At 45.5% G+C, this 25,280-nt stretch overlaps 1 protein-coding gene across 1 annotated transcript in view; it reads left to right on the forward strand.

The window, feature by feature from the left end:
- The window catches only part of DOP1B (DOP1 leucine zipper like protein B), a 123,671-nt gene extending 98,815 nt beyond the window's left edge, over window positions 1-24,856 (forward strand). Inside the window, exons 26-36 of the mRNA XM_068973230.1 lie at window positions 627-771; window positions 7,666-7,748; window positions 7,968-8,077; window positions 8,220-8,366; window positions 9,772-9,833; window positions 10,346-10,474; window positions 19,239-19,375; window positions 21,201-21,256; window positions 21,538-21,699; window positions 23,473-23,602; window positions 24,464-24,856. Coding sequence (XP_068829331.1) covers window positions 627-771; window positions 7,666-7,748; window positions 7,968-8,077; window positions 8,220-8,366; window positions 9,772-9,833; window positions 10,346-10,474; window positions 19,239-19,375; window positions 21,201-21,256; window positions 21,538-21,699; window positions 23,473-23,602; window positions 24,464-24,718 — 1,416 coding nt within the window. The 3' untranslated portion in view covers window positions 24,719-24,856. The remainder of the gene's footprint in view (window positions 1-626; window positions 772-7,665; window positions 7,749-7,967; window positions 8,078-8,219; window positions 8,367-9,771; window positions 9,834-10,345; window positions 10,475-19,238; window positions 19,376-21,200; window positions 21,257-21,537; window positions 21,700-23,472; window positions 23,603-24,463) is intronic.
- Window positions 24,857-25,280: the final 424 nt, after the last annotated feature.

The raw sequence follows: 25,280 nt of genomic DNA on the forward strand, positions 1-25,280 counted from the left end.
CCTTCTTAGCTGATGATACCCCATGATACCTGCTCTGCATCTCCACTTGTGTCCGGGCTTCTTGCCAGATTCTGTACTGAGAGCACTCCTATGCTCTTCACCCTCAAGTCAGTTTGAACTTACTCAGTTTTGTTTCTGGCCATGTTCGTCAAAGGTGCATTTCTAGTAAGAACCCGTGGTCCTAAAGAAACCAGGAATCGAACCTGCCAAATGCATTGACCGCTGTGACTTCCTGTGTATCCGTTTTACCTATTGACCGTAGAGCAGCCACAGCTCAACGTATGGCTGCTGAGCCCTTGTAACGTGGTTTGCCTGAACTGAATGTACCGTAAGCATAAAACACACATCAGGTTTAAAAGACTTAGCCCAAAGAAGAATGCCGAATCTCACGAATAATTTTATATTGGTTATATGTTGATATTTTATATCGGTTATATGTTGGTACTACTTTGGATGTATCGAGTTACACACTGTGAACTTGTTTCTTCTTTTCAGGTAGATCCTCGAAGACTTCATTACCTATATGCTTCATAGCTGTGACTTGCATTATGTTTCTGTCGATGGTGCTGTCTTAGGCACTTAGACTCTTTTAACTTCCTTTCTTCGTTTCTCTCGGTTCCTCTCAGGAAGTCACTCAAAAAATTCTGGAAGCTGTTGGGAACATTGCTGGGTCTTCCTTAGAACAAACCAGTTGGCTGAGCAGGAATTTGGAAGTGAAGGCCCAGCCTCAGATCTCTCTAGAAGAATCTGATGCTGAGGAAGACTTGCACGGTAGGTGTACATGGCTCAGAAAGTAATGCCTGCTTCCAGGTAGCGGGTCTCTCTCTGCGTTAAAAGTCGTCTGGCTTTGCTTCTTACAAAATAAGTTGTAGTATCATAAACATAAGTTGTAGTAAAATGAACAGTAGAATTCCACTGGAAGGATCCCAAGTGACCCATGCTACTGTGTTCAGCCATCCGTGAGCCTAGATGAGTGTCCTGGGAAATAACTTCCCAAGATAATTTGCATGGACTCAGTGGTAGAAATCTTTGTGAGGTAAAGAATAGGGAGAATGCATATGTGTTTTTTTGTTGTTTTGTTTTTATGGAGCCGTGGAAAGAAAACGTAGTAAACCAGCTCACTGTTGTTAAGCAGTTGATGTATTTCATTTCTGGCCTGCCTTCCAGAGATCCTTGTATTTGGTCATTGCCTAGGTCATTAAGATTTTATCACGGCAGTCACACACAGTACGCACACCCCAGCCTTATTTATTATTAGTTATAACTTCCTAGCAAATGATCGAGAGACTCTCAAAGGAGACTCATCTGTTTATTTGGAGGACCACTGACCAGCCAGAAACCCCTGAGGGGTCTGAATTAAATGCCACAGTGTAGACTGTCAGTTGCTGGTGCACTAAAGACCACCAGATGAATCTATCAGTCAGGATCATCTCAGGTTATTGGGTCCGCTGCAGCAAGGGAGACACTTGGCTGAATCAGAAGAATGTCTCAACAGGGGACACTTGGGGACAATGGTAGGGGGCTGTGGGGCATAGGTCGAGTTGTCTGTAGCAGATGTTTCAAGGTGGGTACTGAGTGGAGTTAGTGATCAGATACCTCTGCACTGGTGGGCACAGTGCTAGGCGGGGGCAGAAGTGAATCTTCATGAACACGTTGCTTGTTTTGATAAGTGACGCGCTTTAGTTGGTTTAGTCTTTCTTTCAGCATTAGGCCTATCTTGGAGCGAGTATTAATAATTATTGTTGCAAGTTCTCAGTATTATTTAACACAGAGACACTATGCTCAGTCCCCACACTGCTCAGCACTAGACAAGAAAATCAGGCTCTCCTGAGAGCTCAGCTGGTAAAGAATCCACCTGTAATGCAGGAGACCCCGGTTTAATTCCTGGGTCAGGAAAATCCACTGGAGGAGGGATAGGCTACCCACTCCAGTATTCTTGGGCTTCCCTGGTGGCTCAGCTGGTAAAGAATCCTCCTGCAATGCAGGAGACCTGGGTACAATCCCTGGGTTGGGAGAATCCCCTGGAGAAGGGAAAGTCTACCCACTCCAGTATTCCGGCCTGGAGAATTCCATGGGCTGCACAGTCATGGGGTCGCAAAGAGTTAGACATGACTGAGTGACTTTCACTTAACTTTCACCTCTATTTTCCCTCCTATTTTGATGTGACCTCGATCATTATCGTTAGCAGTTGTTATAGCAGCAGAAACAAAACTGAATTCGTGGGGTTTAATGTACAAAGGACGGCATGCCAAGAAATCTGGGCTCTTTTCTCTTGCAAGTAGCAAAAACCCACTTCAGGAGAACAGAAACACAGCGGCACAAGGTGTTCTGGCTCACACGCGTGGAATGCCCACGCGTCCTCTCCGTGTCTGGTTTTGAGGGCAGAGTGGGAACCAGATGCTCAGACGCAGTTCATCAAATCTTGTGCGGGCGTTCTGGTTGGTTCTTCCCTGGTCTGCGGCTGGCCCAGTAGCGGGCAGGAAGGGCTCATATCTTGGAGCCCCGAGAAGCGGTCTCCCACCCAAGAGGGGCTTCTCTTCCCAGGAGGAGAAGGGATGGCGTCCAACAGATGTTTAAACCATGGTACCCCATTCCATCACTTCCACCGTATTTATTTGACAGCTAGCTTTGCGGTTTACTTAAGAAAAATAATTACGCTTTACTATGTATTGAAGATCCTGTAGCTAGTATACTATCATTTGCTAACGTAAACCAACAATTACGTTTTCTCAGGCTGTGGCTGTGATTATAGGTGTGGTTCCAGGGAACGAGAGTCTGTGCCTCTCCTTGACTCCTTTGCCCTCAGTTACTCTGCCGTAGTTTGCGGTGTAAGGATTAAACTGCCTCTTTAATCCTGGTGTTGCTGCAATCTGTGGGGCCACAGAGAGTCAGACATGACTGAGCGACTGAACAGCCAGCAACAGCTCAGCTGAACTGTGTCAAATGTAACAGGGCCTGACTTTTGTGCCGTCGTTAGATTTAACCTCAAGACAGTAATGTAGTAAAATAATTATCTGATTTTTTATTTAAGAAAAGAAATCACAGGACTTCCTTTGGTTCAGTGGTTAAGATTCAGTGCTCCCAATTCAGGGCACATGGGTCTGATCCCTGGTTGGGGAACCAAGACCCTACAATGCAGCGTAAAAAGAAAAAAAAAAATCATAGAATTTCAAAGCAGAAAGTGACTTGGAGGCTTCTTAAGGAGCAATTTGGGTAAACTCCGGGAGTTGGTGATGGACAGGGAGGCCTGACGTGCTGCAGTCCATAGGGTCGCAAAGAGTCGGACACGACAGAGTGACTGAACTGAGCTGAGCTAATTAGCAAACTGTAGAGTATCAAACAGAGAAGGCAGTGGCACCCCACTCTGGTACTCTTGCCTGGAAAATCCCATGGACGGAGGAGCCTGGTAGGCTGCAGTGCACGGGGTTGCTAGGAGTCGGACACGACTGAGCAACTTCACTTTCACTTTTCAGTTTCATGCATTGGAGAAGGCAGTGGCAACCCACTCCAGTGTTCTTGCCTGGAGAATCCCAGGGACGGGGAAGCCTGGTGGGCTGCCGTCTCTGGGGTCGCACAGAGTCGAACACGACTGAAGCGACTTAGCAGTAGCAGCAGCAGAGTATCAAAAGAGTCTCTGGATCATAACTATTTTTTATTTCAGTCTTGAACAAACTAAGGATGCACCCTGTCCATATCAAGCATGAAACAGAATGAGGCCTCAAATGATGATTTTTTTCGGCTTGGAGTCTTTATGCATGGAGCAGACATGCAGGGTCTTCCATCTTGCGTGTTTGTTACGCATCGTGTTCTAGACGCTGGTGCTCCAGCAGCAAACAGAACGAGCAGGGCCTCTGCTGTCATGGGGGGTGACACGGAAGGTGATGGTCCAGAGTAAATTAACAAAGGTATCTTTCAGTTCTTCTGGAAATGCAAAGTCATTCCAAATTTATATATATATATATATATATTTTTTTTTTTTTTTAATGGGAGTGGGGCAGGGTTCACTTTAGATATTACAGAACATGTCCCCACGGAAGTGACAGTTGTGCAGAGAAAGGAAAGATAAAGTGGGGTGGGTGGGGACTTCTTAGTGGTCCAGTGGTTGAGTGTCCGTCTGCCAGTGCAGGGGACAAGGATTCCATCCCTGGTCAGGGAGCTTAAGAGCCCACCTGCCTCAGGACAACTAAGCTGGTGCACCACAGCTGCCCAAGCCTGCACGCTTGCAACGAAGCGAGAAGTGTTAGTGTCTCAGTCATGTCTGACCCTTTGTGACCCCATGGGCTGTAGCCCGCCAGGCTCTGTCCATGGATTTCTCCAGGCAAGAACACTGGAGTGGGTTGCCATGCCCTCCTCCAGGGGATCTTCCAGACCCAAGGATCGAACCCAGGTCTCCTCCCTGGCAGGCAGTTGGATCATGTGAGCCACCAGGGAAGCCCACCACAACAGGGAGGAACCTCCAGTTGCAGCAGCTAGAGAAAATCCGTGCACAGCAGCAAAGACCCAGCACAGCCATAAATATGAGGGCGAGCATGCAGAGACCTAAGGAGGCGCTCCCCAGGGCGGGTGGGGGTGGGAATGGAAAACCCTTGGGGTGGGAGTGGGCTGAGACTGAGAAACCTCGAGACCAGCCCGCTGGGAGCCTACCGGGTAGTCAGGCGAGGTCCTGGAGAGCGCGGGGGAGGAGGGCCATGGGGCTCGAGGCTGAGCTCGCCTCGGGGCTTGGCCGTCTGCCCGCTTGCTGCGGGAAGCCATTCAAGCGTTTGGAGCAGTGACAGGATCAGACTGAGTTTTCAGAAAACATCAGTGTGGCAGCTGGGAGCAACATGGGCCGCAGCAACCCAGAACAGAAACCAGAGGTTCAGACAGAAACCTCTCGTGGTTGCTTCGGGCACAACTGACACTGAATCAGAGGCACGGACGCTAGAAGGTGTGGGCTGGTGGGAGGGCAGGGTCCCCGGAAGCTGCTGATGGACTGGGACGTGAGAGTCACCGAAAGGCACTCAAGGGCGACTTCGGGTTCTGGTTTAAACAGCTGCCCGCGATGGAGAAGACTGCAGCAGGAACGTCTCGGGGGAGGGAAATAGAGCCTGGGTTTGCATGGCCATATTAAATCTTGAGATGGTCTGGGAAAGAGTTGGGAAAGGTCACTGGGGTAGGTTGAGAAACCGAGAAAACATCAAGTTATGGAAACTATGAAGGAGAGTGTTTCCAGAAGGAGGGAGGAGGCGTGTGGTAGAAGGCTGCTGAGAAGCAGTGTGAGATAAGGACGCAGGCTCTCTGGACCCGGCTAGGGGTCATGGCATGCTGGGGTCGGGGGGATAAAGGGCTGAGATGAGAAGGACCTGGCAGTGGGTGTCGATAACCTGCTGAGGCTTAATCATCAGCAGGACAGGAATGAAGTAGTGAATGCGTGCTCAGTGGTGTCAGGCTCTTTGAGACCCTGTGGACTACAGCCTATGTGCTAACCCTCCCATAGAGCGGTGGTGGTGGTTTAGTTGCTAAGTCATGTCTGACCCTTTGTGACCCCATGGACTATAGTCTGCCAGGCTCTTCTGTCCAGAAGATTCTCCAGGCTAGGATACTGGAGTGGGTTGCCATTTCCTTCTCCAGGGCATCTTCCCGACACAGGAATCGGACCCGGGTCTCCTGCATTGCAGGCACGTTCCTTACCAACTGAGCTACAAAGGTTCCCATAGAGAACCGCCCCCACCCCCGCAATGTTCCTCGGCGCTATGCTGCCTTCCCCACTTGCCAATGTAATTCTTCGAGAGGCTCCTCTGTCCACGGGAGTCTCCAGGCAAGAATACTGGAGTGGGTTGCCATTTCCTCCTCCAGGGATCATCCTGACCCAGGGATCAAACCCGCGTTCCCCGCACTGCAGGTGGACTCTGTACCACTTGAGCCATCAGGGAAGCCGTAATGAATAGTACTAAGGACCAAAGAATACCGTTTATTTGGCTTATTTCTCAGTTAGAGTTCATCTAAGCATATTTGTATGGTGATGGAACAGTGCAGCAGAGCGGTAGGAGTCAATATCAGAAGGTGAAAAGTGAAAGTGAAGTCGCTCAGCCATGTCCGACTCTTTGCGACCCCATGGACTACAGCCTACCAAGCTCCACCGTCCATGGGATTTTCCAGTCAGAAGTACTGGAGTGGCTTGCCATTTCCTTCTCCAGAGGATCTTCCCAACCCAGGGGTCGAACCCAGGTCTCCTGCATTGTAGGCAGACGCTTTTTACCGTCTAAGCCACCAGGAAAGTCCCAGAAGGTGAAAGGATAGTTAGAAAGTGACGTTTTTGATGGCCATCCATTCAGTCGCTCAGTCATGTCTGACTCTTTGCGACCCTGTGGACTGCAGCACGCCAGGCCTCCCTGTCCATCACCAACTCCTGGAGTTTACTCAAACTCATGTCCATCGAGTCTGTGATGCCATCCAGCCATCTCATCCTCTGTCGTCCCCTTCTTCTCCTGCCCTCAGTCTTTCCCAGCATCAGGGTCTTGACAGCCAAAGGGCCAGGATTAACATGGTAAATGGAATTACTGTTCTTTGACAAGAGCCAGGAACATGTCTATCAAACAGACAAGGCAGAGAACATGGATATCAGTGTTCTAGATTAATAACGCGTGGGGCCAAACTGAGGGAGTTCGCATTTGTTTACATTCATTTTCTGAATGAAATATGAAGCGAGGCTGCTCCTGAGAAGGCGCGCATAGTGGTGGCTCTGGAGGGAGGAGGTGGATTCAGTTGGAGAGTGAGGAAGCCAGCATAGCGTGGAGATACCTGGGGAGGGGTATCTAGTAGCATCAGGTGTTTTTTGAGGTTCATGGTCATGAAATAGAGTGAGATCTATTTCATAGTGGTTTGATTTTCTCCAGAGCATTTTGCTGTGCAGAACTAGGCAATCACTGGGTTTAGCCAAGCTTTGCATGCCTCTGAGTGAGTGCTTCAGGAGAGAGAGAGGAGAAAAAGAATGAAGGATGCTCTCAAGGTGGCTGATGGACCACGGTTATGGGTGGGGAGGAAGAGACGTGAAGACCTAGGGGGTTGATGGCTAATTAAGATAGGGAATTGCAGGGGCTGGAGAAAGCTGTCATCACAGCATTCTAAGAATAAGTGAGCAGGTGAAATAAGACACGGTTACGACAGGAGGCCAGAGATGGAGATTTGGGAAACTGGCACGACCACTGTGTGAGGGTGCAGTGGCTGGCTGAGCTGCAGCAAAATAAAAAGATCGCTGAAAAGAGCGGCTCAGAGGCCAGGGTGACCGAGGCACCACCCGAGGGGATGTTGAAGTTGCAAGAATGATGATGGGAAGAGAAGCAGGGAGGAAGATGGTGAGCTGGTGCTAAACAAAGGTTCTCAGTTGCTGAAACTGAACACGTGAGAAGAGAAGACTATGTGACTCATACTTACACGCGTGATCAGCGTGAAAGGTGGAGACTCGTGACTCACGTTCATGTGATGCTTTCGGGGCATAAATGGTGACCAGTCCATCTTGAGGTTTTTTTTTTTCTTTTTTGGCTGTTCAGCCTGCGAGATCTTAGCTCCCTGACTAGGGAGCTGGGACCCCTGGCCCCAGCAGTGAGATCGCAGCATCCTAACCACTGGGCCAGCGGGCACATCCCCCATCCATCACGGTTAAAACACAAATGCCTCTCTCAGCAGATGCTGCCACGGCCACCTCAGCGATGGTGCCCGCCTCTGCACCCTCGGTGTATAGCGTGCAGGCCTTGTCCCTCCTGGCAGAGGTAAGTACATGTCTGCCTCGTCATCCCCGTCAGGGGAACGAGGCTTCACGGGGGCGCGTCCATTCTTAGAGACTGGGGGCTCGGGCTGCACCGTCCTGGCTGAGCCGGTAAGCCAGCCTGGGCCTCCGGCTGCCCGGTGGGGGTGTCCTGCTAGGCTGTATGTGCCCACATTGCCACTTCCTTTAGGAGAGTCCTGTTTTCCAATTCCGGTTCTCCTAGGTCCTGGCGTCGCTCCTGGACATGGTTTACCGAAGTGATGAGAAGGAGAAAGCGGTGCCCTTGATCTCACGTTTGCTCCACTATGTTTTCCCTTACCTGCGCAATCACAGGTACGGCCGCCACACCTCTGTAACCCCCCCAAACCCGGCCACTCCTGCCCAGGTGTGGGAAGATGGCTAATGGGAAGTGCATCCAACAGGGCTGCTCTCACGGCCTCTGACCTTGACCCTTTACCCTTCCCCCCCCTTGCAGCGCCTATAACGCCCCCAGCTTCCGGGCGGGCGCCCAGCTGCTGAGTTCTCTGAGCGGTTATGCCTATACCAAACGAGCCTGGAAGAAAGAAGCCCTGGAGTTATTCTTGGATCCGGCCTTCTTCCAGATGGACACATCTTGTGTGCAGTAAGAAACGCCATCCTGATTTAAAAAACGGGCCGGGAACCATCAAGTGGCAAAGTGTGTGGGTTTCTATAATTAGTTCGCATTCCTGAAATGGGGAGCAGAGCTAGCTATTATCATCCCAAATCTTAGGACATCCCTCACAGGTTAACGGTGTATTTCCAGGGAAGGAATTGAAGTCTTTTGAAAATGACACTGGTGCCTCCCCCTTTTTTTTTTTTAATAATCAAGAGAAGAATTATTATTCCTAAAGAGCATAACAAGGGGTTCCAGCAGTACTTGGCCTAGTGCTGCTCTGTCTTGTAATCACAAGATGCTGGACCAGCACTGAGACGTCAGGGCTCTGTGGTGACCCTCCGGGGTCCCTCCCCCTACTTCTGGGCTTACACTCCACGAGTCCTCGCTGAGACCATGCAGCCACCAGGCTCTGCGCGGGCAGCAGAGATGCGTAGAATCAGGCTGAACTGACTGCACTTTCTACTTGGAGGTCAGCAGAACCACTCGTAACTCTGCCCGTGGCTTGGCTGAACATGTCTTCATTAACAGCAGGGGTCAAGGTAGAGACTGGTCAGCTTCTTTGACCTTGGCTTTCACCCTGGGTCGGTCAGATCCATTGGAGAAGGGACAGGCTACCCACTCCAGTATTCTTGGGCTTCCCTGGTGGCTCAGCTGGTAAAGAATCCGCCTGCAATACCAGAGACCTGGGTTCAATCCCTGGGTTGGGAAGATCCCCTGGAGAAGGGAACGTCCACTCACTCCAGTATTCTGGCCTGAAGAATCCTATGGACTGTATAGTCCCTGGGGTCTCGAAGAGCTGGACATGACTGAGCGACTTTCACCCTGTAATCCTGTTGCAGTGTGGGAGGCTCTCATGAAAACTAGTGGTATTTGTCTTCGGGACCCCCACTGCTCTTCCTCAATACAAGTGTATGGACTTCATCTGTGCAAATACATTTAAGGGCAACCCTTGCAAAAGCCTTTTGATTGAGATGGTAGAGGATTCCGCCTGCAGTGAAGGAGACCCAGGTTCGATCCCTGGGTTGGAAAGATCCCCTGGAGAAGGGAATGACAACCCACTCCAGTATTCTCGCCTGGAGAATTCCTTGGACAAAGGAGCTCACACAACTGAGCGACTTTCTTTTTTTTGATACAAGCCAAAGGACTTTGACACAAATGCTTGCTTTTATGGTGGTCTGGGAATTATTCATTCCTTCGTATGTTATTTACTCCCTATATGAAGGTTATAAATGAAGAGCTTCTGCTTAGTTTCTCCTAATTCATCCCTTTCACTAACTTTTCAGAAAGCAGTTTTTAATCTTAAAGGGACATGTTGTTTTTCTTTGATATTTTTGATTGGGCTGTCACCCTTTGCATATTTAACTTTGCCTTTTTTTTTTTAAATATCCAGCTGGAAGTCCATTATTGACCATCTCCTGACTCATGAGAAAACAATGTTTAAAGATCTAATGAGTAAGTTTTCCTGTGTTAGTGGCCACATAAGTCATGCTTTAAAGGACCGATGCCTTTTGGTCATAATGAGCTTTTACCACGTATTTCAGAATGTGACTCAAACATTTTATGGTGCAGTTTCAGCCACAAACTATAATGTGGTGCATAGGATTTGCCGGGACTCCATGAATGAACCTTCCTAGTTCCAGTCAGTTGACAAGAATGCCTCTAACCACCATTTTTGCATTTTTATAGTGGAGAAAATACTTTTGAAAGCAATGATAAGGTGACCATAATTTGTTAGGAGTACTTTCCTATACCGGATATTGTCTTCAAATACCCTATCATTAAGTATCACTCAGGAAATAAATAATTCTATAAATTTTAAATATTTGGATAATAGCTACATGCCCTTAATCAAGACCATATTCCACCAGGGAAGATAGGAATGAACACTTGTGTGAATTTCTCATCACTTACCTATCATTGTGGGTTTCTCACTAAGTGAAACTTACTTGCTGTATTTATTCCAGACATGCAGAGCAGTTCTTTAAAGCTGTTCTCCAGTTTTGAGCAGAAAGCCATGCTGCTAAAGCGCCAGGCTTTCGCTGTCTTCAGTGGAGAACTTGATCAGTACCACCTTTACCTTCCTCTAATCCAAGGTAAGAAGGCCCGCCCTTCCCCCAAGCCCCCTCCCCTCACAGACAGGCCCAGGCTGGAGACCAGAGGGGCCCACAGCACGTGCTGGCAGAATGGGCCAGCGTTAGACGAGCGTGCCGCAGGGGCGATCGTAGAAGGACTTTGGCAAATCGGGAACTTTGTTTTAGGAATCAGCTACTATAATGCTGTTCAGAGAAGGCAATGGCACCCCACTCCAGTACTTTTACCTGGAAAATCCCATGGACGGAGGAGCCTGGTGGGCTGCAGTCCATGGGGTCGCTAGAGTCGGGCATGACTGAGCGACTTCACTTTCACTTTTCACTTTCATGCACTGGAGCAGGAAATGGCAGCCCACTCTAGTGTTCTTGCCTGGAGAATCCCAGGGATGGGGGAGCCTGGTGGGCTGCCATCTGTGGGGTCTCACGGGAGTCGGACATGACTGAAGCGACTTAGCAGCATAATGCTGTTAGTCTTTATTGGGTCATTGTTTAAAGTCTGGCCGTGTTTCTTCGTCACTGTCCCCTGCTCAGTCCCTCCTGCAGTTCAGATACTTGGAGGGTGCAGTCCTAACGGAGGCTAGTGAAGGAGCAAGACTGTGGAGGAGTGCCTTTTTTCCTTAGCAGTTTTTCTCTCCTTTACCCTATCAGTATCCTTTATCTGCCTCAGAAATGAATGACTGGGGCTTCCCTTGTGGTCCACTGGTGAAGACTTCACCTTCCAGAGCAGGGGGTGGGGGTTCAGTCCCTGGTTGGGGAACTAAGATCCCACATCTCTCCAGGCCAAAAAACCGAAACATAAAGCAGAAGCAATACTGGAACAAATTCAACGCTGTGCTGTGCTCAGTTGCTTCAGGCGTGTCCAACTCTCTGCGACCCCATGGACTGCAGCCCAGCAGGCTCCTCTGTCCTCAGGGATTCTCCAGGCAAGAATACTGGAGTGGGTTGCCACGCCCTCCTCCTGGGGATCTTCCTAACCCAGGAATTAATCCCACATCTCCGGCATCTCCTGCATTGCAGGCAGGTTCTTTACCTACTGAGCCACCTGGGAAGCCCAAGAGATTCAATAAAGACTTTAAAAACAGTCAACATCAAAAATCCTTTTTAAAAAAATGAATGCGGATATTACACATGACTTTGAAGGGTTTTTTTTTTCCCCTCCTCATGAAATGTTAAGATGAACATTCTAGTTCACCTTCCTCCAAAACATGAAAGAATTCTCAAATAGAAATGTGTTTTTCTTAAGACTTAGAGCCTAAACAAGATACAATGAAGTAAAAAAAACATCTTTCAAGATCATGTTAAATATCATGAGTACTAGTGTAAAAACAGTTTTCTAAGTACTAACCCTATGATGATGTCAGTCATTTGGGGGCAGGGGCAGGTTTATTAAGGTGTAATTTACATACAGTAAGGATGACTTCCCCTAGTGGCTCCGATGGTAAAAATCCACCTGCAGTGCAGGAGGCCCAGGGTCAGTCCTTCCGTCCAGAAGATCCCCAGAGAAGGGAATGGCTACCCACTCCAGTGTTCTTTCCTGGAGAATTCCATCGACAGAGGAGCCTGGTGGGCTACAGTCTGTGGGGTCGCTCAGAGTCAGAAAGGCTGAGTGACTGACACCTTACATACAGTAGACGTCACCCTTCTGGCTGTACAGTTCTGTGAATTTTGATAAACACACAGTCATGTAATCACCACTACAGTCAAAATACAGAACATTTCCATCACCCCTGAAAGTTCGCTCTTGCCGCTCAGAAGTCATCTCCGCCCCTGACCCCATCAACCACTAAATCTGCTTTCTGCTCACATAGTTTCACTTTTCCCAGAATATCTTATAAATGTGAATGTGATTAGACAGTGTAGAGCCTTTGAGTCTGGCTTCTTTTGTGTTTGAGAGTCATTCATGCTATTGCACTTACCCAGAGTTACTCCTTTTTGTTTGTTCCTCTACAGTGTTCCATTCTGTGAGTTGTTTGCCCGGTCACCAGTGGAAGGGTATTCAGGTTGTTCCACGTAGAATTATGCAATAGGTCTCTTAACGCTGCCTTCCTAAAAAAATTTCGTATAAATATCTGTCAGTTCACGAAGTATATGCTTTTCCTAAATATTAGTACTACTAGTTCTCAGCCCACGTCCCTGCTTGATTAACCATTTGAAAGGTCTTAATGATTTTAGACCAAAACATTAACAGCTTTCCCAGATATTAACTATGATAGTGTTTTACACTGGCAATAATAAAAAATACCATTTTATACTTCAGCTGACATAACATCCGCAATGTCAAGCGCATCATGGAGATGTTCATGCCGTAACATCCTGAATGCCTACGATGTGTGAAAGCGGATATTCAGATAGGACATGTCCTTACTCAAAGTACTAACAGGCTGATGAGATCAGAGGGTGACCAGGAATGCCCATGAAGATGATGGCAGCCCCCTAAAGCCTTCAGCTCAGAACAGAGTCAGAGCTGAATTTCGTGGCATCCTTACAGGATTTGGGAGGGAGGAAGAATGACAGGAACCCCATTTCCTGTGGTTCATGGGCAGCATCTGGGATGGTGCTTTACACACCTGGCCACGGGACAGGGGCCTGAAAGGGCAGCGTCAAGCCCCCTGTCCCAGAAGCAGAGCGCAGGGGCCAGTGCACTGGGCAGCCCACCTTCTCTCCCATCAGATGCTCTCCTAAACCCTGAGCTGAGCCCCAGAGGGCTGAAGAGACACTGTTCAGTGTGCAGAACAAGAACACAGACAGTGGCCTTCCTTAACCAGCGGCGTGGAGGGTCTGACCACGGCAGGATGTAAATATTCCATTTCTGAGAGATCATGAGAGGGGGAGGGAAGTAGGGGCCACAGAATAGTATATACATTATATATGGTACTTTTATATATGGCATATATGTATATGGGGCTTCCCTGGTGGCTCAGAGGGTAAAGCATCTGCCTACAATGCAGGAGACCCGGGTTCGATCCCTGGGTCGGGAAGATTCCCCTGGAGAAGGAAAATGGCAACCCACTCCGGTACTTTTGCCTGGAAAATCCCATGGATGGAGAAGCCTGGTGGGCTACAGTCCATGGGGTCTCAAAGAGTCGGACACGACTGAGCGACTTCACTTTTACTTTCTTATCTGTGTATGAAGGTCACCTTCGTGCTGACTTTAAGTAGGAAATGGTTTGGGAGCCCTTGGAGGAAGAGGAGTTTCTCCAAATAAATACCCTCCACTTTGGATAATTCAAGGGTGGTTTTTTTTTTTTTTTAAATACTACCTGTTTGAAAAAATAGAGTGGAACTCCCTGGCAGTGCTGGAGTGGTGGGTTTCAGAGTATTCTCTGACAGTCTTGGGTCACTGAATAGCCTCTGGAGCCATGAGGTTAAGGGAGTAGACGATCCAGAAGGTTCTAAATAATTGCACACTATGGTGGATAGTCAAGGCCTGATCAGAAGAGGCAGGAATAGGGAAGGCCTGGTGTCTCTCCTCTGGGGTCCCCTCTGGGGTCCTTTCCCCCTGACTGACCACCATCAAGCAGCCCTGGGTGAGGGCAATCATTGTGCATGGAGTGTGGAGCTAAATAACGCCGTATATCTTGGCTCCTCATGACATAAATTTTACATTGACCTCAGAAGAATCTGTAAATGAGCTCAAAGCAATTATTATTTTTAATGGAAAGGATGACCAAATGCTGCTTGTCTAGAATTAAAGGAAGACAGTCATCACCCCCTAGAAAGGCCCTTGACGAAGGGATCAGAAAGACTCCGAGGCAACACTCCATGCCCTTTAACTGATGAGGGCGGCTCCTTCCAGGTCTCCTGAAGTCCCTCCCATCTTTTAAGTCTCCCTCGTTGTCCCATGTTAGCTCCATTTTTACATCAGGACACCGATGCTCAGGGGGATCAGTACCTCTGTAAAGTTGTATTGCCACTACCTGGCAAAACCTGGACTGGAGTCTGAGCTCTCTGGCTCCCAACAGTAGGCTGTGGTCTTCAGGCGGCACCCTTTGAGGCAGGTGAGTTTCACAGATAGGAAGCGGGCTCAGCGAGATTACCTGGTCAGCCTAAAATGTGATTCTGCAACCTTGACAGCGGTGCACGGTTCTGGCTCAGGGCTGTCTCCTCTGTCTGCTCACAAGGACTCCTTAAGCCTGTAAGGTTTACTGCTCAGCCAAGAAAGGCGTATTAGAGATTCTAAAATAGATCATCTGGACTGAAGGATAATCTCATGAGTTTAATTTTGATTTGAAGTATCAATACAAAATATGCCCTATTTGTACAAACCACTTTTTTAAAATCTGTTTTTTCTTTAAATAGATTAAGACTCACAAGAAGTTGTACCAATAGTACCTAGTGTTCCTGGGTACCATTTGTTCAGCTTTCCCCGTGGTAACATCTCACATAAGCATAGTCCCTCATCAAGACCAAAAATTGACATGGGAATATTACCGCAACTCAACTAGAGACTTTGTTCAGATCTCACCAGTTTCTACAATGCATTCTTCTTGTGTATGTTTGTGTGTATGTCCAGTTCTGTGAATGAATCTCCTCTACAAATTCTTATGGACAGCACCACAGCTAGGACATAGAACTCTTCCCTCACCACTAAGCGATGCCCTCAAGCCACTCATTTCAGGTCAGTCGCTCAGTTGTGTCTGACTCTTTGCAACCTCATGAACTGCAGCACGCCAGGCCTCCCTGTCCATCACCAACTCCTGGAGTTTACCCAAACTCATGTCCACTGAGTTGGTGATGCCATACAACCATCTCATCCTCTCTGGTCCCTTTCTTCGCCTGCCTTCGATCTTTCCCAGCATCAAGCCACTTACTTCTTTATAGAGACACACCCTCTACCCAGCCCTGACCCTTGGAAAGCGCTCACCTGTTCTCCATCACTTTGATTTGTCACATTGAGAATATTGTATAAATAGAATCGTGCAGCATGTCACCTTTTGAGAATAGCTTTTTCATTCAGTACAATGCCTCTGAGATCCATCCAGAGGCAAGTAGGTTCATGGGTGTATCAAGGTTTGCTCTTTTTTAATGAGTAATAATACTGCATTTTATGGATGTTTCACAGTTCATTTATCCATTTAACTGGAGGACATTTGTGTTGTTCCAGTTTGGGGTTATTAGAAATAAAGCCTCTATGATAAGCATGCTTGTACCATTTTTGTGTGGTTGTAAATTGTCATTTCTCTACACAAGGGTTTGATTACAGGGTCCTGTGGTAAATGTGTGTTTAACTCTCTAGTTCAGTTCAGTCGCTCAGTCGTGTTTGACTCTTTGCGACCCCATGGACTACAGCACACCAGGGCTCTCTGTCCCTCACCAACTCCCGGAGCTTACTCAAACTCATGTCCATCAAGTTGGTGATGCCATCCAGCCATCTCATCCTCTGTCGTCCCCTTCTCCTCCCACCTTCAGTCTTTCCCAGCATCAGGGTCTTTTCAAATGAGTCAGTTCTTTGAATCAGGTAGCCAAAGTATTAGAGTTTCAGCTTCAGCACTGGTCCTTCCAATGAATATTCAGGACTGGTTTCCTTTAGGATGGACTGGTTGGATCTCCTTGCAGTCCAAGGGACTCTCAAGAGTCTTCTACAAAACCACAGTTCAAAAGCATCGATTCTTCAGTGTTCAGCTTTCTTTATAGTCCAACTCTCACATCCAAACATGACCACTGGAAAAACCATAGCTTTGACTAGATGGACCTTTGTCATCTAACTCTCTAAGAAACTCTTAAGAAACTCTCTATGAAACTGCCAAACTGTTTTTCAGAGTGGATGTACCATTTTGCGTCCTCATTTAAACAGTAATTCAAGTGTCATTATCCTTTTGATGCCTATAGAGATAACCTTTGTTTCATTCCTGGTATTGGTAATTTACCTTCTCTTTTTGGGGGTTAGTGTTTCTAGAAGTTTATCAGTTTTATTGTTCTTTTCAAATTACCAAACTTTAGTTTGAATTTTTTTGTGTATTATTTTTGTTTTGTTTGCAATTTCATTTATGTCTGCTCTTTATCATGCCCTTCTTTGTCCTTGCTTTTAGGTGGTGGTGGTGGTGGTTTAGTCACTAAGTCGTGTCCAACTCTTGCGACCCCATGGACTGTAGCCTGCCAGGCTCCTCTGTCCATGGGATTCTCCAGGCAAGAATACTGGAGTAGGTTGCCATTTCCTTCTCCAAGTCTCGTAAGATAGAGGCTTGAATTGTAGAATTGGGTGCTTTCTTCTTTTATAATGTAAGCATTTAGTGCTATACATTTCCTTCTCATTACTTTAACTATACCCCACAAAATCTGATAATCTTTTAATTTTCATTCATTGCTTTATATGTTTTATTTGCTTTGATGCCTCCTCTTCAGCCCATATCTTATTTATTAATAGAAGTTTGTTAATTTCCAAGTGTTTCCAGTTGTTCTTCTATAATTAATTTCCAGTTTGAGTCCATTATGGTCAGAGTGGGCTTCCCTGATGGCTCAGACGGTAAAGAATCCACCTGCAATGCAGGAGACCTGGGTTTGATCCCTGGGTTGGGAAGATCCCCTGGAGGAGGGCATGGCAACCCTGGAGAATCTTGCCTGGAGAATCTTCATGGACAGAGGAGTCTGGCAGGCTACAGTCCATGGGGTCACAAAGAGTCAAACACGATTGAGTGACTAAGCACACACACGTGGTCAGAGAAAATTCTTTGTAGAATTTAAATTTGTTGAAGTTAGATTTTGTCCTGGGTCATTAAGCAGTCTTGGTGAATGTTCCACGAGCAGTTAATGAGATGCATTCTGCTGTGTTGAGCGGAGTGTTCTGCAAGTGTTTTTAGATCCTGCAGGCTGATGGTATTGCTCAATTCTTCTATATCCTTCCTTGACTGTTTATTTTCCTAAGGCTTCTATCCATCATGGGGTAGGGATCTTGAACCTCAGCTACAGTTGTCAGAAGTTATTTTTCCTTGAGTTCTGGTAGTTCTTTCTTCTTGTAATTTAGACCTCTGTGGTTTGGTACACAGGCATTTAGGAATGTTATGTCTTCCTGCTGAATTGACCTTTCACTCTGCAGTGTCCCTCTTTGACCCTGGTGCTTTGCTCTGCTCTGAAGTCCATTCTGTGTTAATAGTGCCACTCCAGCTTTCTTAAAATGTTTGCCCAGTGTGTCTTTTCCCATCCTTTTACCTTTAACCTACTAATATATTTGAAGTGAGTTTTGTGTAAGAAAGCATACAAGTAGGTCATTTCTTTAATCTATTCAACCAATCTCTCTCTCTTAACTAGTGGATTTAGACAGTTCACCTTTAATGTAATTACTGCCATGTCAGGATATATTACAGAGAAGGCAATGGCACCCCACCCCAGTACTCTTGCCTGGAAAACCCCATGGATGGAGGAGCCTGGTAGGCTGCAGTCCATGGGGTCGCTAGGAGTCGGACATGACTAAGCGACTTCACTTTCACTTTTCACTTTCATGCTTTGGAAAAGGAAATGGCAGCCCACTCCAGTGTTCTTGCCTGGAGAATCCCAGGGACGGGGGAGCCTGGTGGGCTGCCATCTATGGAGTCACACAGAGTCGGACACGACTGAAGCGACTTAGCAGCAGCAGCAGGATATATTATGGCTTTTTATTTATTTTCTGTTTGTTCTTTATTTTTCATTCCTTTGTTTGCCTTTTTCTATTTTCCTGAGGTTACTTGAACATTTTTTCAGCATTCTATTTTGATGTATTTAAAGTGGGTTTGGAGATGTGTCTCTTTTTAAAGTTTTTTGCAGTGGTCGCTATAGGGATTGCAGTGAACATAGAATGTATATACTTGTTTCAACATTTTACATCATTTAGGATGCTCTTCTTTTCTCCCATGTGGTATAGTTGTCTGAAATACTACCTTTTCGTACTGGAACCATAAGAGATAAACTTTTTGCTTTTACTGTCTAACATAGCTTAAATACTCAGGAAGAAAGAATATTATATGATTTTAAGAGAAGTTTATTACTAATGTACTCCAGTGAATCTTAACCAGCATGACCATAGTTCAGCTGTTTGCCATGGCAATTTGTCATATTCCTCAGAAACCTTAAATTATGAGAAGAATCATATTCTATAAGCAATTATTTCAATGGAGAAATGGGGAAGACTTGGGGACTAGAGCGTTTCACTCAACTTTTTTTTTTCCTGCAGGAATTGAAGTTTTTGTCATAGTCATCAAATCTAAACTTAACTGAATAATTCTTTTATTTACTCACTTCACTTGTCACTCCTCACCCCCAAAATACAGTGTCATCTGCCAACCAACCTATGTGATCTTACAGTTTGTACATATGGTACTTCATATGCTTAGAAGAACATTTACAGGACTTCCCTGGAGGTCCAGCAGTTAGGACTCCATGCTTCTACTGCAGGGGGCACAGGTCTGACCCCAGGTCAGGGAACTAAGATCCCGCAAGCTAGACAGCATGACCAAAAATTAAGAATTAGAAAAAACCATCAACATCATTTACACGCTCATTGATGATGCAGTGGATTTCTGGCTTGAGCCAGAAGTTGATGCCCTCCTTCCTACTCAGCTGTAGCAGGGGAATAAGAGACCCTCGGTTTACTTCTTTAGCAAAGACCATGAACTGCTATGCCTCACAAAGAAGAGGGCTGTGGGCAAACATGGAGAGCAACACCATTCTCCCAACACCCAGCTCACCTATAGTTGTTGTCAAATGTCAGAGCAATTGCAGTTGTGTTTTTCCTTTGTCTAGTGAGAAGCTCCAAATTCCTCATTTGTATGACATCTCAAAAATCTTCTTTCCTTAGAACGCCTGACAGACAATCTCAGAGTGGGACAGACATCCTCAGTTGCTGCTCAGATGTTTCTTTTTTTCAGAGTTTTGCTGCTAAGAATATCTCCCCAACATTTGACTTCACTGTGGCCAATAATGGTCTCTGAATTGGTAAGTGCAAATACTTTATTTTTGAGGTAAAATTGGAGCTTTTTAAAATGCATTTTCAGGAATAATGTATCCTTTCCTGTATATCTAATTTGATCTGTAAAATTTTCAATCTAATTTGATCTGTAAAATTTTCATTCAAGTGCATGGTCAGCTCTTGGTTAAGTAGAGATATTTTATCCTCTAATCATAGTTGACTCTCAACTGTAGTTATTTAAATTAATTTGATATTATTTGCTTTTTTTTTTTTTTGGCCATCCCACGTGGCTTTTGGGATCTGACTTCCCCAGCCAAAGATTGAACCCAGCAGTGAAAGCATTGAAGTCTTAACCACTGGACCACCATAGAACTCACTATTTGCTATTTTTTAAACTGAGCTTTTCCCACTTTTAATGAGATATAAGTGTCATGCAGCGGCATATAAGTTTAAAGTGTAACACATAATGATTTGACTGAAGTATATCATGAGACCCTTATCACATTCAGTTAGCATCCATCATCTCATACGGATCCAAAAGAAAAGACTTTTTTCCTTGTGATGACAACTCAGGATTTACTTTCTTTACGTTCACCTGTGACTTACGGCAGCTTTGACTGCAGTTGTCACATCCTGCATTATCCCTAGTAATAACATGTCTTATAAATCGACATTTGTACCTTTTGACCACCTTCATTCAATTTTCCCTCCTCCCACCCCCTTCCTCTGATCTCTTCTGTGAGTTTGGTTTGGTTTTGCTTTGTTGTGTTTCTTAGTTTCCCCTTATAAGTGAGATCATACAGTATTTGTCTTTCTCTTCTGCCTTATTTTACATAGTGTAATGCCCTCAGAGTCCTTCCAAATTACTGCAGATGTGCCAATGGCAAGATTCCTCCTTTTCATACTGAATAATTCTACTGTGTGTGTGTATTCTCATACATACATACATATGCGTGTATGTGTGTGTGCACACATATGCATATATATATGTGCATATATGTGTAAACATATATACATATGCATGTGTGTGTGTGTATACATACATATATGTGTGTATATTCATATATATATATATATGAGACAGTTTCTTAATCCATTTATTTGTTGCTAGACACTCAGGATGTTTCCATGTCTTGGCTACTGTATCGAGTTGACCAAAAAGTTCATTCAGTTTCTTCCAACGTCACAGAAAAAGCTGAACGAACTTTTTGGCCAGCCTGGTAAATAATGCTGCCTTGAATATGGGGGTGCACATATCTCTTTGAGAATATTTTCATTTCTTGGAGCATAGTCCCAGAAGTGGGTTTCGTGGAGCATACGGCAGTTCTATTTTTAATGTTTTGAGGAGCCGTTCTGCTGTTTTCCTCAGTGACTGTACCAGTTTATAATCCCACCAGCAGTGCACAAGGATTCCCTTTTCTCCACATCCTCACCAACATTTGTAATCTCGCCCGTTGGATGACAGCAGTTCTAATGGGTGTGAGGTGATGTCTCATCGTGGTTTCGATTTGCGTTTCCTTGATGATTAGTGATGTTGAGCATCTTTCCATGTGCCTGTTGGCCATTCCTATGTCTTCTTTGGAAAAATGTCAGTTCAAGTCCTCTGCCCATTTTTTATTTGATTCTTTGCTTTTTCGTTATTGAGTTGTATGAGTTCTTTAAGTATTTTGGATGTTATCCCTTACTGTATTTGGTTTGCAAATATTTTTTTCCCATTTTGTAGGTTTTCTTTTCGTATTTTTGATTCCTTTTGTTTTATTTGCTATTTTTTATGGACATACAAATTGTAAACATTAAGCTAGATTTAACCTCTCTCAAATAGTAACTTGAATTCACTTTTTTTTTTTTAAGATTCAGGCATTCATACAGCTTGAAGAAGAGCTGCAAAAGGACAATGAATCATTGAGGTAAGTAGTGTATGAGTCTGTGCACATATGTGAGGGTTAATGGACATCACTGTATTTTTTTTGGTTTGATTTTTTTTTTTTTAGATCCAGACTGTGGACATCAATTTATGATGTAGGGTTAGCTCATCCTAAACACCATTTTCTTGAAGTAGTTGTGAAGGGGACCAGCTATTCTGACCATTTTTCAAAAGGAAAAAACCTTCTTATGGACCTTTCATAGGCAAAAGGACTACAGTGGATGTGAATGAATTTCTAACAAGAGTTTCTTTGTTAATTTATAGAAACAGCAACAAAATCAACAGAACGAAAGTTGCAGCCTCTGATGGAAACGGACAGTCGGTGGGGGAGATACCCCAGAGCGAGCTGGTCCTCTATTTATCAGCTTGCAAATTCCTAGACACAGCACTTTCTTTTCCACCTGACAAGATGCCGTTATTTCAAATGTAAGTCATAGGAGACCACATGTCCTCTTTGAAGGAGGTGACTTTTCTTTCCTCGTCAGCACTTTCACTTGTTCTTTCCTGTACACCATGTGGGTTACCAGTGGCTGAGGAGCCTGCTCAGAATACTCAGTTTCAGATTACTCGCAACATCTGTGGTTTGGTGAATTTGGCTCACAGTGGTGTTTACGGATGGGTTTCTGTTCGTGTGTGTTTCAGTGGGTTTTGCTATTGGGTGCTTATAAAACAGAGTCCTGCACTGGTGATCCTCACTGCATTTGTGTATTTTCTTTTTTTTTTTTTTGGGGGGGTCTCTTTGTTTTTAATTAACTAAATGGAACACGCTCTCTCCAGTTCACTCTGCCCCTGTTGGTTCACATTTCCTGTGGGCTTAACACGGCCGCTCGTATGTTTCATTTCATGCCTGGCCCCAGATGCCACTTCTCTCTGTCCTGTTGCCCTAAAGAGAGGAATTATGTAGAAATGTTTATGGTTAGAAACACAGAATGAAAGAAGCCAGTCTGAAATGGCTACGTACCATATGTTTTCAACTACATGATGATCTAAAGGACAAAACTGTAAAGACAGTAAACAGATGAGTGTGTCCCAGGAGTGGAGAGGGAGGCAGGGCACAGGATTTTCAGGTCAGTGAGATAACTATGTGTGATTGTGTGTCCACCATACTGTGGACACGTGTCATTACACACTTGTCCAAGCCAGTGGAAGATGCAGCTCCAAGAGTGAACCCTAAGCTTAACTCTGGACTTGGGGTGAGGATGGGGAGTCAGTGTCAGTTCATCGATTGTAACAGATGTACCCTTCCAGTGGGAGTGTTGACAGGGAGGCTCAGCCTAGCAGGGAGCGGGCCGGGGGCAGATGGGAAACCTCCATACTTGCTGCTCAATTTGGATGAACCTAAAACTGCTCTAAAAAAGAAAGTTTTTTTTTTTTCTTTAAGTGAATTCCAATGTACGTGAATATGCATAGCAGCACTAATCATAATAGGCAAAAAGTAGAGAAAACCTAAATGTTCATCAATTGACAAGCAGATAAATAACATATGGTGTGTCCAGACAGTGCTGTAGTCTACAACACAAAGAGATGGAAGTGTCGGCACGTGGTAGAGCATGGGCGCGCCTTGACGATGGTAGGTTAAGTGAGAGAAGCCAGGTACAAACAGCCATGTAGTACATTGGTTGGAATGTAATCATGTACAACCATGATTTTAATTTATATGAAATGTCCAGAATAAAAAAGACCTGTACAGACAGAAAGTGGTTTAGTGGTGGCCTCGATTGAGGAGTGGATTGAGGGAGGAGATTGAGGGATAGTCGGAGTGGATTGAGGGGTGAGCACTAAAGGGAGCAGCGATGCCATTTGGGCTTTTAAAATATCCTAAAGTTGATCACGATGGATGGTGATGGAGGTACAATTCTGTGAATATACCGAAAGCTATGGAATGGTGCAATCTACTTTTTATTTATTTGTATTTTGGGCTGTCCTGGGTCTTAGTTGCAGCACGCGAAGTGTTTAGTTGCAGCGTGTGAACTCTTAAGCTGAGGCATGTGGGATCTAGTTCCCCTACCAGGGATTGAACCCACATTCCCGACACTGGGAGCGTGGAGTCTTAGCCACTGAACCACTAGGGAAGTCCTGAATAGCACACTTTAAATGAGTGAACTGTGTGGTACGTGAATTACATCTCAGAGAAGCTATTTGAAAACTTTTGCATGGGCTCTGAGCCCACGTGCCTGACCTCGGATTCTCTTCCTCCAGTTACAGGTGGGCATTTGTTCCCGAAGTGGACACAGAAAGCCCTGCCTTCTCCTCAGATTTAGAGGAGGATCACCAAGAATGCAAGCCCCACACTGTCAGGATTCTGGAACTTCTAAAATTAAAATATGGGGTAATTGTTTTCCTTTTTACAAAATTTGTATTTGTGGTGGAGGGGGATGGGCTCAGGGGGTGAGTGAAGTACTTCATATGCCATTTGATTTCAATGACTTTGAACGGTGTTCAAAATGCCTCTTAAGTGTTCAGACTTGGAGAGGGTTATACATTTCATCTTTGTCTTAGCGTTTGTATGTCACTTTCTCATCCCGGATGCTAAGAGGCAAAGCCTCCTGGGTGGACACAGTCCTACAGAACAGCGGTCCACAACTTCTTCAGCATCAGGAGGTGGTTTTGTGGGAGGCACTCTTTCCACGGACCAGGGAGCTGGGATGGGTTGGGGGTGTGGTTTCAGGGTGGTTTCATTACCTTTATTGTGCACTTTATTTCTTTTATCGTTACATTGTGATAATGAAATAATGATCCAACTCACCATAAAGCAGCATCACTGGGAGCCCTGAGCTTGTTTTCCTGCAACCTGATGTCCCAGCTGGGAGTCATGGGAGACAGGGACACCCGAAGTGTGTTGCTAATGTCCAGTCTACTCTGTAATCTCATCTTGTTCCACTGCTCACCTCCTGCTTTGCAGCCCTGTTCCTGAATAGACCACAGGTTGGGGACCCCTGCTGTAGAAGGAGACGTGCCCGCAGAGTCCCTCCGTGACTCAGAGGAAGGGCCTGCAGGAGGGGTGGCAGGGGCCCCAGCAGGATGGCTCACAGCGAAATCGGGTGGAAGACGGCAGTGGGGACATGGGATTCGAGTTGACGCTGCTGCCGTCAGAGCAGACAGGGAGTTTTCCTAGAGGACTCGTGTCTTAGCTTTCACCGCCTGCATAGGCCTCTCTAACCCTTAGCATGTCGTCGTTGGTTTTCTGCAGGAAATCAGCAGCTCAGATGAGATCGGCATGAAGACCGAGTTCCCTCTGCTGCGCCAGCGTTCTCTTTCCAGCGTTAGGCAACTGATGCCCTTCTTTGGGACTCTAAACTGTGCTTTTAAAACCCAAAGTCGACTGCCCGCCGACACCCAAGGCCCTCCTCCACTCATGGAGTTTCCTGTCGCCGATAACCCAAGGGTCTTGAAACAACTCGAAGAATGTGTTGAACATGACTTTTTGGAACATCTGGAATGTTAACCTTGGACCAGAGAATTTGTGTAAGCCATTTACTGAGACCTTGAGAAAGGCCAGGATATACTGAAAATGGAAAAGGAGCCAGGATAGTGGTTCTAAACAAGTCTATCTCAATTTCGAAAGTAAATTTCAGATCTTTTTTTTTTTTTTGGTGGCCAACAAAAAACAACTCCCTGAAATGCCTTGTAATATATTTAGGTCTGATTTTATGTTTCTTCCTCAATGTATGTAAAGAAGTGAAATTAATATATCATCTAACGGTGGCACAAAGTTTGTAATATAAAGTAAACCATGAAGAGATTGAAAAGTTGGATTTTTTTGTTGCAGATGTGTCAGTACATTTCTCTAAACATTTTTAACTTGTTGAATATTATTTTTAACCTTTCATACATGTGTCCCTTTAAGTGTTTATTTTGGTACCACATTTTAAAATGAAAAAACATTATTTTCTGAAAATACTAATAGCCCGTTACCTTTGACTATTCAGCAGAGGTGTGAGCGTGAAGACAATCTCAGTGTATTTAACTCTTGCCGCATTAAAATCACGTGTTCGCACCTTCTGCTG

The sequence above is a fragment of the Capricornis sumatraensis genome, chromosome 1 (assembly GCF_032405125.1).
Source record: "Capricornis sumatraensis isolate serow.1 chromosome 1, serow.2, whole genome shotgun sequence".
In the NCBI taxonomy this organism is placed as follows: Eukaryota; Metazoa; Chordata; class Mammalia; order Artiodactyla; family Bovidae; genus Capricornis; species Capricornis sumatraensis.